General features: G+C 39.7%; 2 protein-coding genes across 10 annotated transcripts in view; one reads left to right on the top strand and one right to left on the bottom strand.

The window, feature by feature from the left end:
* Positions 1 to 13,967, top strand: part of LOC147873178 (uncharacterized) — a 300,974-nt gene that overhangs the window by 13,338 nt on the left and 273,669 nt on the right. The gene's annotated exons all lie outside the window — the stretch shown is intronic.
* Positions 1 to 13,967, bottom strand: part of LOC110827141 (breast cancer anti-estrogen resistance protein 3 homolog) — a 100,023-nt gene that overhangs the window by 42,719 nt on the left and 43,337 nt on the right. For 6 of the 7 annotated variants that reach the window (XM_087353194.1, XM_087353190.1, XM_087353192.1 and 3 more), the window contains 2 exons: positions 3,612 to 3,766; positions 2,096 to 2,207 (listed from right to left, as the gene is read on the bottom strand). In XM_087353194.1, the coding sequence (XP_087209320.1) occupies positions 2,096 to 2,207; positions 3,612 to 3,713 (214 nt within the window). In that variant the 5' untranslated portion in view covers positions 3,714 to 3,766. Of the gene's footprint in view, positions 1 to 2,095; positions 2,208 to 3,611; positions 3,767 to 11,055; positions 11,192 to 13,967 lie in introns of those variants that run through there. The other variant, XM_087353188.1, reaches the window with a different exon arrangement.

Here is a 13,967-nt window from a genome sequence, read left to right as displayed (position 1 = left end):
CATTTAAAATTTCTAGTAAGTGATGATTTTAGTTTCTATCTTCCTTCTAATAATACTGAAACTATAACACTTTATTAGTTTTAAACGCCCAATATTCGTAGTAGAAATTAATTCCCGGAAACCGTCACAATATTTTTTATTGTCATTCGTCTCATTTATAACACATATATCGCTCATATTTCTGTGCCCTTCTCTCTTCCATCCCCCATTCACTCCTTCGCACGGCCCCCAACACAAAGCATCCCTCCGTTTCTGTGTCGTGTCCGAATGCTCCCTCGCATTCTGGAACCGCGATAAGAAAGAAAGTGGAAAATTTGTTATATTCTGTTTCTCTCCTGCACTTACAAACGTGGGCGCTTGCCATTTAGAAAAGAGTTAAAATTCGATCCTTCATTTCCAACATCAAATCACTACGGTGTTTTACGGAAATTGAAAAATAAAAATGGTAGCTTTTGAAAGGTGTTCAGGTATGAAGCGCAGTTATTGATTGCTTGCCAGTGGGTTGTGTCTGCTGGAATCATATTTGTATCCTGTCTTGACGCTGAGGATGTAGAAAAGCAGAACGACTTGTTAAACCGAACGCTGCAGGCAGTAGGTTGCTAGTTAAATTTGATGGTGCTGACCACTGAAGTGGAAGACCGGGCCGCCACCTATCATCCCTATATAAGGCTTCAAACACGCACAAATACACATGCAGTGTTTAACGAAACGTTGGATAATTGTAATAATCAACGCGGCTCATCTCCTAATGCCGAAGTGATATATTGAACTCCAGCCGCGAAAACCTAAGAAAAAGAATGAATAACTAATATTTACGTACTTATTCTTACAATAAAACAAGTACCGGTATTTATATTTTGACGCATGTGATTAGGTTTTGTTTTTAAAACGACCTTACTTCTTTTTTTTACATTTCGTGACACGGTCCTTTGTTTAGTTTCATCTTTCAATTTTTCAGAACCACCTCCCCCCCTTTTTTGAAAAGTAAAAGAAATTTCTCTTTGTTCTTAAAGGAATTTATTATTTCTCAAAAGGAATATTGACGTAACAACACCTTATCCAGAAAATTCCTGCTCCTGTTTCTGACTTCTCGTAATATTTATTACCACGTGACATAAATTTTCTTTAGATGCTGTGAAACCACCGTGACGTAGTAATCTCTGACGTGACCCCACTCCAGAACTGCAGCAGGTTCACAAAAACTAGATTCGACTCGTAGCGTCAGACATCCTGGTGCGGGTTTTTACTGTAGTCCGACCCTCGAGATGATGACAATGACTCGAACAAAGTTTTGAAACAGGAACCTTCTCTCGTGCCTATTTCACAGCTCCATAAAATAACTGAGTCAGTATTGAGAATGTCTCTATTCGGAATTCCTATTTCGTGCTAAGTTAAAATCCTGTCAGTAGTTCAGATTATATAACGTCGAATTATTATATCATTAATGATTGGAAAGGATGTGAAAGGAAACGGTAGAGGCCTGGTTTAAGGTACTATCCCAGCAGTTGTGGTTTAATCTGGGGTTCTGCTCGGCATTTGCCTGGATGGACTGAGGAATACCTCGAAGAACCTGTCAGGATAACCGGTATATGGGCCTAGACTGAACCCGGGTTTTCCAGAATATGTGCAGGAGTATTAACCACTCGGCAGCGACGTTTGGTTACTACGTACAGTGATAACTTTTTGTTCGCATGCAAACCCATTTGAAGGAATTCTCCTACTTGAAGTCATGGAAACGATTCTTAACTTTTTGTTTCCACATACGAGCCAAGCGTTACAACTTGCGTGGGACGTTTCAAAACATGCCAGTTATTGGAGAGCTGTTAGGTTCTCACGGCATCGAATTTGAAGATGATTGTCTTCTGGGATGTTGCGCCATGTAATCTGCCAGATGTTTTCCGACGTTCAAGGGATACTTGCTGTCTCCATCATCTAGGCGATCATCCCCTCTGAAACGTCGGAAAACTTCTGGCAGATTACACGGCGCAACGTCCCACAAGACAGTAATCTTCTCGTTAATTATTCTTTAGTAAACAGTGAAAGATAACCTGATGTCGACAAAAGAAGCATTGGTAAACGTAAGCTGTAGACCTACCTTTTTCATGCTTGGTGCGAAGTGCTACTAGGCTGGAGACCACTCTTGCCCGATGTGCCGAGTTCTTCACGCCCAAGTCCTTGATATCCGCTTCCGTGAATGTCAGCAGATCCTGTACGACACATTTAATAAAACATTTTAAGAATCCCGGAACTCTATTCACCTGTTCGCAACAGGCATGCAGTTTATTTCTGCTTTCATATTTAATCCTTAAAATCCAACCTGCTTCAACAATCAATAACTTTTCATTTCATACTGTTGGATTCCATATGATTATCATAATAAGCAGGGTTTCTTTCCTTAAACAAGACTAACAAGTTTATCTTTGTAACAGTGCGGTGTTTTCTTCGCAGTACGAACTGGATTCTCAAATATTACTTAGACGAGTCTCGGCTTCAAAGGGTAAAAGCAAATTGCTGATTTGATTGACTGTTATTGGTGAACATTTTAAACCCTGTGCAGATGCATGGATTGTATACGAGTCAATTGAGTCTTAGTTTGCATCAGTGCACATGACACATAATTACAGAAGAAAGAAGTAGCTTATGGTTTAATCATATATATAGTAGTGTGCGCCAACTGATTTAAGGTTCAAAATAGCTCGGTTTTTAAGGAAATGCGATAGCTCAGGCAATTAGCCACCTGCTTCTTACCACGGAGGCTCAGATCCAGGCCCAGGGTAGTCCATATGGGACAAGGACGGATTTTCTTCCGAGTCCTTATATTTTCCCCTGTCATTATCATTCCACCGCTGTTCCACATCCATTTATCTATCATCTGCACATAGTCTCACCTCATTACAGCAACTACAAGTACTCGGCGTATAGCTCATATAATCCCTTTGAGGGTTTCATGTGTTTGCCTGAATAATCACTGAAACGATTAATTCTGCAATGGTAAGACTTGAGAATTAAAACGTGGTCAAGAGCCCTAAAGAAGGCTAAATGTCAAAGCCGACTGACTGACAAACCGTCAGGGTAAAATATCTTGTGACTACCCTTTAAATGGTTGATCTCGTTATATAAGCATTTAAGGTATTAACAGAAATTAACTTTGACTGCGAGAATTTTACTTTCACGCGCCTGTTAACATTAACAATTCTGGTTATATGTTGGCTCTCCAACTATAAACCAGAAACTGATCGCATATCAGGTCGTTTTTGTAGTTGTTGTCAGTCTGGATTTACTTAAACTTATAATTGTGTGTTATCATTCAACCCATCAAGCTAGAGTTTCTTTGAATAACAGACAATTTTCACCGTTCTGTTTGGTCTTTACGATAAGGATGTAAAACGACATATGCTATCTATTACTTATTGCGCCTGTCGCCATTTGAAAGATGATAGAACAGGCAAACAAGTGTGTTTAACTATTACGAAAGGCTTTTGAACGCAATGGCGAAAAGCACTGGTGGATGGTGGTAAGTTCTAAGTTAAACAAACAAGCAAGCGTGATGATAAGTCAGGAGAAGAATGTAATTGTCGTTATTACCGGGTGCGTTGTCAATCATGGCTCACCTCGACTCCTTCGAACTTTTCAAACACGCTCGCGTATTGGCCGAGGTCTAGGACGTTGAGCCACTGGCGGACGTCAAGATGAGGCCTCGGTGACAAAGGCATCTTGCGGCGTGACAGAGAGCTCAGAGATGGGAACCGAAAGCTCCACGCGATACCTGCAAAAGACAAAAACGACATTTAATAACAACGATTTGAACTTAACATTTCCCCTGCCACCATTTCATGTGGCACATTTCGTTAAATTCCAGGGAGAAGGTAGTGGTCGCTCATCTAGTCGAGGATATTTCCGCCCTACACGATGGTATTTCGCTGTGTTTAAAAATGCCCGCCACTCGACCCTGTCCTCAGCCAGCTGAATCCCGTTAACACTCTCACATCCTGTGTCTTTATGATCCATTTTTAGTATTCACTTTTTCAGACTACACTTTCATACTCATGTCTCATCCCTCGTATGCGTGCTACATGTCCCGTCCATTTAATCGTTCTTGATCTGACACTGAGCAGAATACTTTATTAAATTAAATGTAATTTTTGGGCTGAAAATGCTTAAGCTACAAGGGAGAAATGCTATGTAATGGGAAGATAAACTACACCTCAATCACTCTTTATATTTTGCTTTTCTTCCTACGGCAAATGGATCTTTACGTAAATACAGAGGACGGACAATCACCTTCTGCCCACCTCACGAGTTCGCATGTGTCAACCTGATGTGTATTCACAAGAAATAATACCATTATTTACTAATCTCTTCTGTGTCGTATATTGGCCAAGGTACTATATTAGGTTATTATTATTATATTAGGTTATTATTATTGTATTTCTATAAATTTATCAATCCCTCACAGGAAGTAATTTTAAGCATCCTGGACAAAACACATGCTGTCAATTGGTGATGACGCAAAGCAGTGTTGTTAAACCTTAGTATACCTGATAAACATTAAGCACGTGCACGTTCGTGTATACCAATCACGTGGCATGACTAGAGGAGAATTCTCCATCCCTCTGTTTACATGAGGATTGTTCTTGGGTGAGACAAAGTATGCACAGACCTGCCTACAACAACTTTCACATCTCTGTGTCACTTCTCAGGTTTCAACTCTTAATGGATACCACATTCTGTGGAATTTCAAGTTCTGTTTCAAGTTGCGATCATCCTTTGTTTTCGTAATTCACCGTAATTGATGACGTTTACCTTGTAACAACTCGATCCCTACGCTTCACAGTTCTGGCGGAAGGATGTGTATAAAATTTTGTGACGATCGTATCAACATATATAACATAACGTTGCAAACAAAGTTCAGTGTGTAATATTTTTAAATTGCCCTGCATGAATGCCATTGATAACCTTTCTATGCCAGCCTGCATGCTGAGATCATTTAGTGCAGAGGTTCTAAAAATTTACCACAAATGCCTTTTCTTATCGATTCAAGGGCTACAAGAAAATAAATCGTGAAAATTCATTGAAATGCTGTGGCAGTTTATTAAAAATGCTACTGAACTATCCCTGTTTTTTAAACTGGTTCACACATTAACATAATAAGCCAAGACATTTGATACTGTTTTTGCGTGAGTAAATTTTCAGTATCAGGCCTAATTTCTGTGGCTGTGATTCACATGCATCCGTCCAACTTTTCATCACTAGCCTAAGATGCGTCCTACTTCTTGTTTTGAAGTTCTTCATGAAAATGGAACAATTTGTCACAGCTATAGATACTGCCACCTACTAACGGCATCAACAAGCCGTGGTTTCTAATTTGAGGTAACTATTTTACATCACAAAGAATTGCGCAATATTGCCACATACAGCTCGCGGACTGAGAACCCCTCGTTCATTGCATAAACTTTTTGCCCGGACTTCTCATTCCTACATGTTTGCCTTCTTCCTCACGATGTACAGCAGGGGGTTTCAATATTTTAAGACATGCGGTCACATTCTCCGTTTCTTGCGGGACCGCCTAGTTATAAATAAAGGTAATTTATTGAGATCTGTGGAAGTGCTACTAATTACTATCGCAAACATGTTCATATTTTATAGTTACGTGAAGTTAAAATTCAGACACCAAACTATTTACTACTAAATCATGCTCCTTGGCTACTCTAAAGATTCTTTATCATAGCAAAATATGATTTTATTCTAAACATAATACCTCTTAAAAACACCAATAAGCCAGCTGATTATTTACAACGCCTAAGTAACAAGCAACATGCTGCAGGCAACACGTGATACACGTTGTTTTTAGGAACAGCAGCCTGAATTGCAATGTGAAGCAACGATATCGGTATCGATATCGCTCTAAAATTATATAGCTCGGTGACAGTTTCCAATTTTAAGCAATTTTTTCGCACCCTTGCACAGCGTATCGGCAGCTGAAATTGTGCTGGGTTCTGTAGACGAGCAAAATTTCAGGTGAGGTTTCGAACTGACCAACCGGACCATCCCCCTGCATGAAGCCTTCATTCGGGTTTTCTGCATATGATGTTCCCAGAAATATCCATCTTAGAGTCGTGAATGAATTTCGCATCGAACCGAATAAACTTCGTTAAGTATGAAGTTCAGTTTCGTGCGTTCAAATATTCAGATATCATTCCTCCAGGGCATCTGAGTTTAATTAATTATTTAAAGGCTTGTAGAGAATTCGGTGTCATGCATTTGCCCTTTAAAAGGATCTCTCTTGGATTTAGAGGTCTGCATAACTACTACGATTACAGACATGTGGTCTGATTGTTGCGACCTATAAACACGACTGGCTTACCTTAGCATTCCGCGCTAGTTAAAAAAAAAACAATGTTATACAGGTCACTCGCATCTTGGCTTATCATAACTGGACCGCTCCGGTCCAACTTGGTGTCTTGCCATCTCATAAATTGAACCACTTTACTAACAATATAGATCTTTATCCGGAACATTTCGCCACGCCTACGTACCGCATCTCCAGTGTGGTCACATCATTTTTCACGTGCTGTCTAGGCTACTTGAATTTTAACATTCAGAGCCTTGTAGAGCAAGGCGTACAAAGGGGATGAAATTTAGAGACATGGGCTGGCATGCGACCCGTAGACTCTGCTAGTGATTGCCTATCAGGACATGCAACAACTTTTGAAACTGATTCACAGTTCGAATCCGTTGTCCCTACACGGCCTTGAAGCAAATTTGGTGACGACTGCTACATAATGTGGAAATACATGGTGCCTAGAACCAAGAGAATTAGCTCACATTATCCTGTTATAACCAACGAACTCCATGGAGTTCTGTAAACGTGTTCATGGCGCGGTGCCTGGGCACAGGAATAATTTCTGGAAGTAGTTAGGACTACATTGAAAGACACAAGTGTCTATTAAACTAAATCACAAATTGTGCGGAGCAGTGTCTTAAGAAGGTATTAATCGCCCAGTGCTGTGCAGCAACTCGTAACATGCTGTCTATTTACACTGAGCTGTACTTACCCTCGTTCAACCCCAAATCTGGACCACCCATTGTCTGCTGTCCGCGACTGCTTAATCAGTAAATTTAGGTACCATCCATATCAAGAGGTCTTGTCATTTATCTGTGTCTGTCACTAGCGAAATAAGTTACTGTTTTCTGATAAAGGCTATTTAGTGATTATATCACATTCGTTTAATCTTTCACAACTGCTTCGCAACCTTTGTTTCGCTCACGGAATACACCTTTGAGGCACAAACTACGTTGAATGACAAATATCTGATCAGTTACACCGGTCTTGCAAAGAACACTCGCCAGGTAATCTTCCGCACAGTATTTTAACAAATGATTACTGCTCGTTTATGATGTTTAATAGTCCATGTGTAACTCAGTTTTCTTTTAACATCTTGCCTCTATCTCGTGCACCGGGCTGTTGATTTCTCACTAGTCTAACAAACACCTAATCTCAAACAGTAGTGAGACGAGGAACTAAGTACCACAATCTACATTAGACCCACAGCAGGACACACTAGTATATTAAATTAAAAAGGCATTAGAAGAACCCATCAGAAAGGGTAGTGGAAAAATCACTTCCCTTTCCCGGTGTAGTCTGTGATAACTTAACGACTCTGTAGTGCGGGAAAGGCACACCCAGATAATATCGACTTTATCATTAGTCTTCGAGTAATGAAACTGATATCGGAGTTCATTGGGATTATGAGTCACAAATCGTTTTCAATTCTGATGTACTACAGCATGGAGAAAGCACTGTTGTGTATAACTGTGTATTTCGTTAATTTCTGTGACAGCAAATCATGTCGAAAACTATCGCTCTGCGCTATAATTTATATGTAATTAACGACACATACAACTGCACCCTCCTTCCCTACGTCTCTAAGATACATTTTCATATTATTCTTCCACCAATGCCTAGATCTTCCGAATGATCTCTTCCCTTCATTGTTTCCAACCAAAATTTTATATTAATTTCTCATCAGTCCCATGTAGTACACAGGCTCGACTGTCTTTCCAACAATTCCACTAAGCGTCACTACCCTAAATAGCACCCATCTTCATGTTACAACGCCGCGGGAATCTCATCATCTGAAAGAATAGTCCATATCTGTGCATTTTATTAAAACAGATACTTCTTGAACGATCAGGTTACACCACAAATTGACATATCCTGCCCATGGAATTGCTTACTGTTGGAACACACAATTCTTTATGCATGGAAAGCAACGGGACTCTGATTTTCAAGCAGAATGGTTACTATTCCGCTCATTTCCAACTCTCATGGCTTAAAAGAACGTTAGGTTTTAAATTTCAAACTTTATCTTCTATCAGAGAGTACGGGAGCCGTTTAAATATTTACACGTTCCTCGAGAACAAGACGGGACTGGTAGAAGGGTTCCATTTCCGGACGTGCTCACCGCTAGGGAAACATCGAAAGGAGCTTTTGATTACACAGACCGCGTCGTTGTCTCCTCGTCGACTTTGTTGTTGGGATTTAAACTCCCATGACGTCGGCAGGTAGGAAGCCCGCCACCCAGGTGACGAATAGCAGATGTCATTTCAATGTTAACATAAATATTCTGTGTTCCCCATTTGTAGTTCCAACTTGCTATTTCTTGTAACAAGTAATGTAACAGGAAGTGAAGTGCGGACAGACACCAATATTTATAGTCGTTAATTCAGCACGTGCCATAACCTCGGCTGTAGCTGGCTATAAGTACATTTTCACACGCCAGACGCCTTTACACCCGGGTCAAGATATTTATTTTATCACAGTTTTCCCAAACGGAATTTGTGTTCTTCGTTCCGTGCATTCAGTTTAGTTCTACATCCACGTCTTGTTAATTCCCACCAGTGGCTGAATGCCAAGCCAAAGTATTCCAAAGACTTGTACTTGTCGAAGAAGCATATTGTTTACAAATACCATTCGCATTTCCACGTTGAAATAAGAGAGGAGAGACAGTAACTATTCTTTACTCCAGAGAGCCAGATGTTTCTTGTTAAAATCCTGAACTTGTTACTCTGCGAATGTATGACAGTTCTTCTGTAAAACTATCAACACCATATTCAGTGTCCCGGGCCATTTACATGTCATTTTCAACGTTCCGTTGGCCTTCCAAAACTAACCTGGATCCGGATGTGAAGCTGGTAACACTGTTAGGTCGTGGCATACAAGGAGCTGCATAATTTAGTTGTAGAATAATGTAGAATAAGAATATTATTCTGCATACGCCGGATTTTGTGTCAATATGGAAATACGCTGAACTGTAAACATTCTTAAAAAGATATTCGATCTCACCTTCCATGTCTGGGTAACGAATTTATGTTTCTTTCTCGGAACAACATGAAGACGTATTTGTCTTCTGCATCAGATGCATGAGAGGAGTCTAAATACCCCATGTGTGCTTCTTGTACTTCCGCTTTCCTTCACGAACGTGTATTTTTCTTTTCGTTGTCTTTTTTTTCTCTGTCCTCTCTTTCATGGCACCGAATTTGGTTACAGACCTTGGTTTGTTGTTTGTCTTCTTAAAGGCGTCTTCAGTGTTAGCATTACCACTGTTAACATCAATTTGACTTAAGTTCTAGGAGATATTTTCAGCCATAAACCAAGAATTGCTAACGCAATTACTACTACTACTACTACTGTTAAAACTAGTCTAGTGTGTGACCTGTCGATATCGGCGGGAATGAACTTTTTGTGCTGAACAGTGCAACGTATTTTAATATTATCTTTGAAAGTATTATTTGAAGTACAACACATAGCATCTCCTAAATTAAATTAATTAAATTAAAAAATATCTTCATGGCGACTAAACCTATATTCTTGTCAAACGCACTAAAACAAAACCGACCGGCCGGTTCAAACAGAGGAGTCATCTGTGTTTCTTGCTACCAAAGTAGCCACCGATAAAACTTAATTTTGCATTGCAAGTATTGCGCACATCAGTCAAATGTAAATACGTTGAATGTTACGTCACGAGCAGATAGATTGTTAAAAATGTCATTCCGAAATATGCTTGAATGTTGGATAGAATTAAGCAGCTCTTTGATTAGACACACAAAAACGCAAGAATTTCATACATTTCGGTCAGAGGAACCTAAAGGAAAGAGGCCACTTGGGAGACCTAAATGTAGATAGAATAATATTAAAATGTATCACAAAGAAATACGGCAGTAAATTGTGAACTTTATTCATCTGGCTAAGTGCAGGGGTTATATGCAGGCTCTTGTGAAAAGGGCACTTAACTTTGAAATTACTGACTACCTAAGCGTACTGCAAGCTTCTCAAGAAGGACTTTGTTTCATTGAGTTTGTTAATTAGTTATGCAGGCGTGTACAACTTATATTTCTTTATTCATTCCAAAAGACCAAAACGAATCATTGCCACTTTCACTCCTTCCAAAGTTGCTGTACAGATGATAAATTGCCTGGCGAATACAGTGCTTCCGAGAAGTCGAATCGCCATCTTTTTCCATAACATGATATTTAACGAGATGCTTTACCAAAATAGCAGAGTTAATATAGTCGCCAAAAGAAATGCAGGACGAAACCATTCAATTGTGAGTGGGACATTGTGTGATATAAACTCAAACATTTAGTTTTCAGCAACGCTTAACTCAACGTTAGACACACATAGCCCATTCACGGTGTGTCCAAAAAATTCAAGGTTTGTGTCAGTGGTTGATTAATTAGGCTAGTAGTTTCACACAGTGTGTGTGTGTAACTTGACTCTTGCACTGTACATAATCAGGCAGCTGGTTGTAATTACCCTTACTAACAAATCTTTTATAATTTCCCGACGACTGAGGTCGAACCGAGGACCTTTGACGTGCGAGGCCGTTGGCCTAGAAGTTAGCAAACGAGCCTAGTGTTCAGAAAGTCTCTGATTCGCTTCCAACCACTGACACAAAGATTTAAAAAATGAGTCAGTCTTGAAACGACAAACAATCATCTGAAAACGAGAATAAGCCAACTCCCGAAACGATATGAATCAATGCAATACTTCACTTTTAAAATTCTCGTTCATTCTGTAACCACCTAACACTGAAAACGTTGAAACAATTTCTCTTTCATTCTGCAGCCACCCAACACCGAAAATACGCTCCACTGTATTGCACTTCAGTCTTTCCACAATGAAATTAACTTGCATACTGACTTGCTTTGTAAATTCTTATCAGTACTTCGTTGTAACACAGCTGACGTCTATCGGCACCGTGGAAAAACCAGGTTTTCAGTGAACATACTTCCACAAATTGTCATATAATTCTGTTAATTCTCGTAATTTTTTTATTATATCCAAACTAATTTCCTACACAAAATGCGGATATTTTTATGGTCAAAGGTTTTGCAATGGATGATTGTCTAAAAGTTCACAATCGAGTTTAGTTTATCTTGATCTCTCATTTACAATAGTCCGGAGTAAACTGCGCGTTCTACGTCCATTAGAAGTAAAAGGTAAGGGGATCAGTTGACTGGGGGGGAGGGGGGGAGATAAAGAAGCATATAATGGCCATACTAGAAACAAGATTTCCCAGCAACATTAATCGCTATCTTGATGATCCAGTTCCTATGTTGGTACTGTCTTTGGATTGAGTAGGGTATGAGTTTATTTTCCTTCACCCTGATGAAGGCATTTAGCGCCTCTAATACGTCTATTAGTTTCTACCACTCTGCGCGGTGCAATATCCCAGAAGATAGTAATCTTTATACTCGCCGCCTAGAGAACCTGAAATCTTACTTGGACAAAATCAAACGTGAACTTAAGCAGCAGTTGTTGGCCTATCTGGCATTACGTAGTCGAAACTTTGCTACAGTTAGACCAAAAAGTTGTAAAATTTGATAGCTGGACATTTTTTCTACTCGTACAAAGGATAGTCTGTGCCCGAAATTAAGGAAAGCCTGGGCTGGAAGACCAGTGTTGAAGTACCAAACCACTGCACCGCAACACAGCACAGATGATACCATGTTGAGAGTTACTATGGCTGCAAGTGAAGTAGTTGGTTGACTCCAAGATATTAATTCATTTATTCATTCATTGAGCAAATCAACGGGGCAATTTCAATTCTGCATGTAGTTCAATTGAAAACATATGACGAAATGACGTCATTCACCGTCCACGACATTTTAGCTGCGCGTAGTATAAATTGTTTGCAAATGAGTAGCATTCTGTTCTGCGAGCCAAACGCTCAGACTATGCTTTCAATTTGATGTGAATAATTTTGTTGGAATAGACATTTCGAAAACTGTTAGTGCACATATTTCTTTCATTCTAGACAGCTTGATCATCTGATTCTTACTGATCTACGAAAAATATTATGTTTGTAACAACATGAAATTTGATTGCGAATTTGCGACTCTCTTGTGTAAGCAAACCACGTGGCGCTTGAGTGGTCATTACAGGCCGCTCGTACCTGACGCAGCCGAAGTCTTGGTCAATTCGTAGAGGTCTCCAGGTTGGGCCTGGTCCACGTGACAGCAATCTCACCATATCGGGCGTTCTCGGACTTATCTTTTTTGCAAGAAAACATTTATTCGTAGTTGCACTCATTTTACGTTCGTGACAGTCACAGAATTAAGAAGTAGCAGAGAAAGACGTCACTCTATTTGCGCGTTGCGAATTGCGCACTGAGTTACGATGGAACATCAAATGAACTTCCATTGGAAAACCCCGGGTGTTCTTACAGCGTCGTCACACAATTCATTTCAGATTATCGACATTTATGAATTAAAATAAATTTATATTTTCGACGTGACAATCAGGGAAGGTTGTAAAGTGATTAGGCGTCAGGCTTCGGTCGGATATGGATAACACGCTATACTGAAAATTTTTCTCTCATGCTTCTCTTCTGAATACCATTCGAGTCGTGAAATCGAGTCTGATAGGCAAACGCTGTCAACTTCCTAGACTTGTTAGGTTATCCACACGCCAGGTTGTTTGCCGATACCAGTAATCAATCCACTGATACGATGGGGCGAGACTGTATATCTATTAAATGTGCCATTGGCAGCCCCATCCAGAGATAATATAAGAATGAGGAAGGAACCTTGGCAGAATGATATTGACAGGGAAACCCGAAGGGCTTTGAGAAATCTTGTCTCAGTGTCACTTTATTTACCAGAAATCTCACATAAACCGAACTGTGTGCGAACCCAAGTCTCCGTGTAGATAAGTCTGCAACTAAGTTATGGCAGGTCTATATTTCTCTTCTATACCAACAAAATCATCAATTTACAAAGTCAGTGCACTCGTATCCTAACCTCTAGGACACGGATGCCACTGTCTCAGAATCTGACAGGGAAATGCAAACGAATCATTAGAAGACGAAAGCAACGCGAACTCCCAAAACGTAGTCCATATCAAATACATCTCAGCCAACAGACAGTGCTCATATACCAACATGATGAATCAACCATCATCTAAAAGCTGTAGAGAATCATAGTAAGAAAACTGACCGGCAAATGCTCGCTTTCCATAAACTTTATCATTGAATGCGTTAAGGAATTTTTGATCTGCAGCCTCCAGTCCTTAACATTGGCTTTCTGGTTTGTACGTCATTAATTTTGCAGTGATGAAGTGTCTTTTTGTTTCGAAAGGTAGTTAGTGTAAGTGAACAGTCATCAGAATTTATTGATTTCTATAAGCCAGTACTGCACCATATAAAACTGGTTTTGTCGAGATAAGTGGTGGAGGTATGACCAATGTAATCACACTTGTATTCCACTTCGTAAATCATTTAGCCAAACTAATTAAAGGAGAAGGAAATTGCAGTGGATCCCCACCTATAAGAAAGAAAAATGAAATTGACTTATATCTTGTTTTTTGCACCATCACTTATTTTAATAACATTAATATTATATTATTCTATATAGCTGATGTCTCAGAGGCGTTTTTGAGTCCTCTTACTAGAAACCAGAATACA

The sequence above is a fragment of the Zootermopsis nevadensis genome, unplaced genomic scaffold (assembly GCF_977971745.1).
Source record: "Zootermopsis nevadensis isolate Lab colony 2312 unplaced genomic scaffold, Znev_1.0 Znev_ptg000021l, whole genome shotgun sequence".
NCBI lineage: Eukaryota > Metazoa > Arthropoda > Insecta > Blattodea > Termopsidae > Zootermopsis > Zootermopsis nevadensis.
This window is presented reverse-complemented; position numbering and strand designations above follow the sequence as displayed.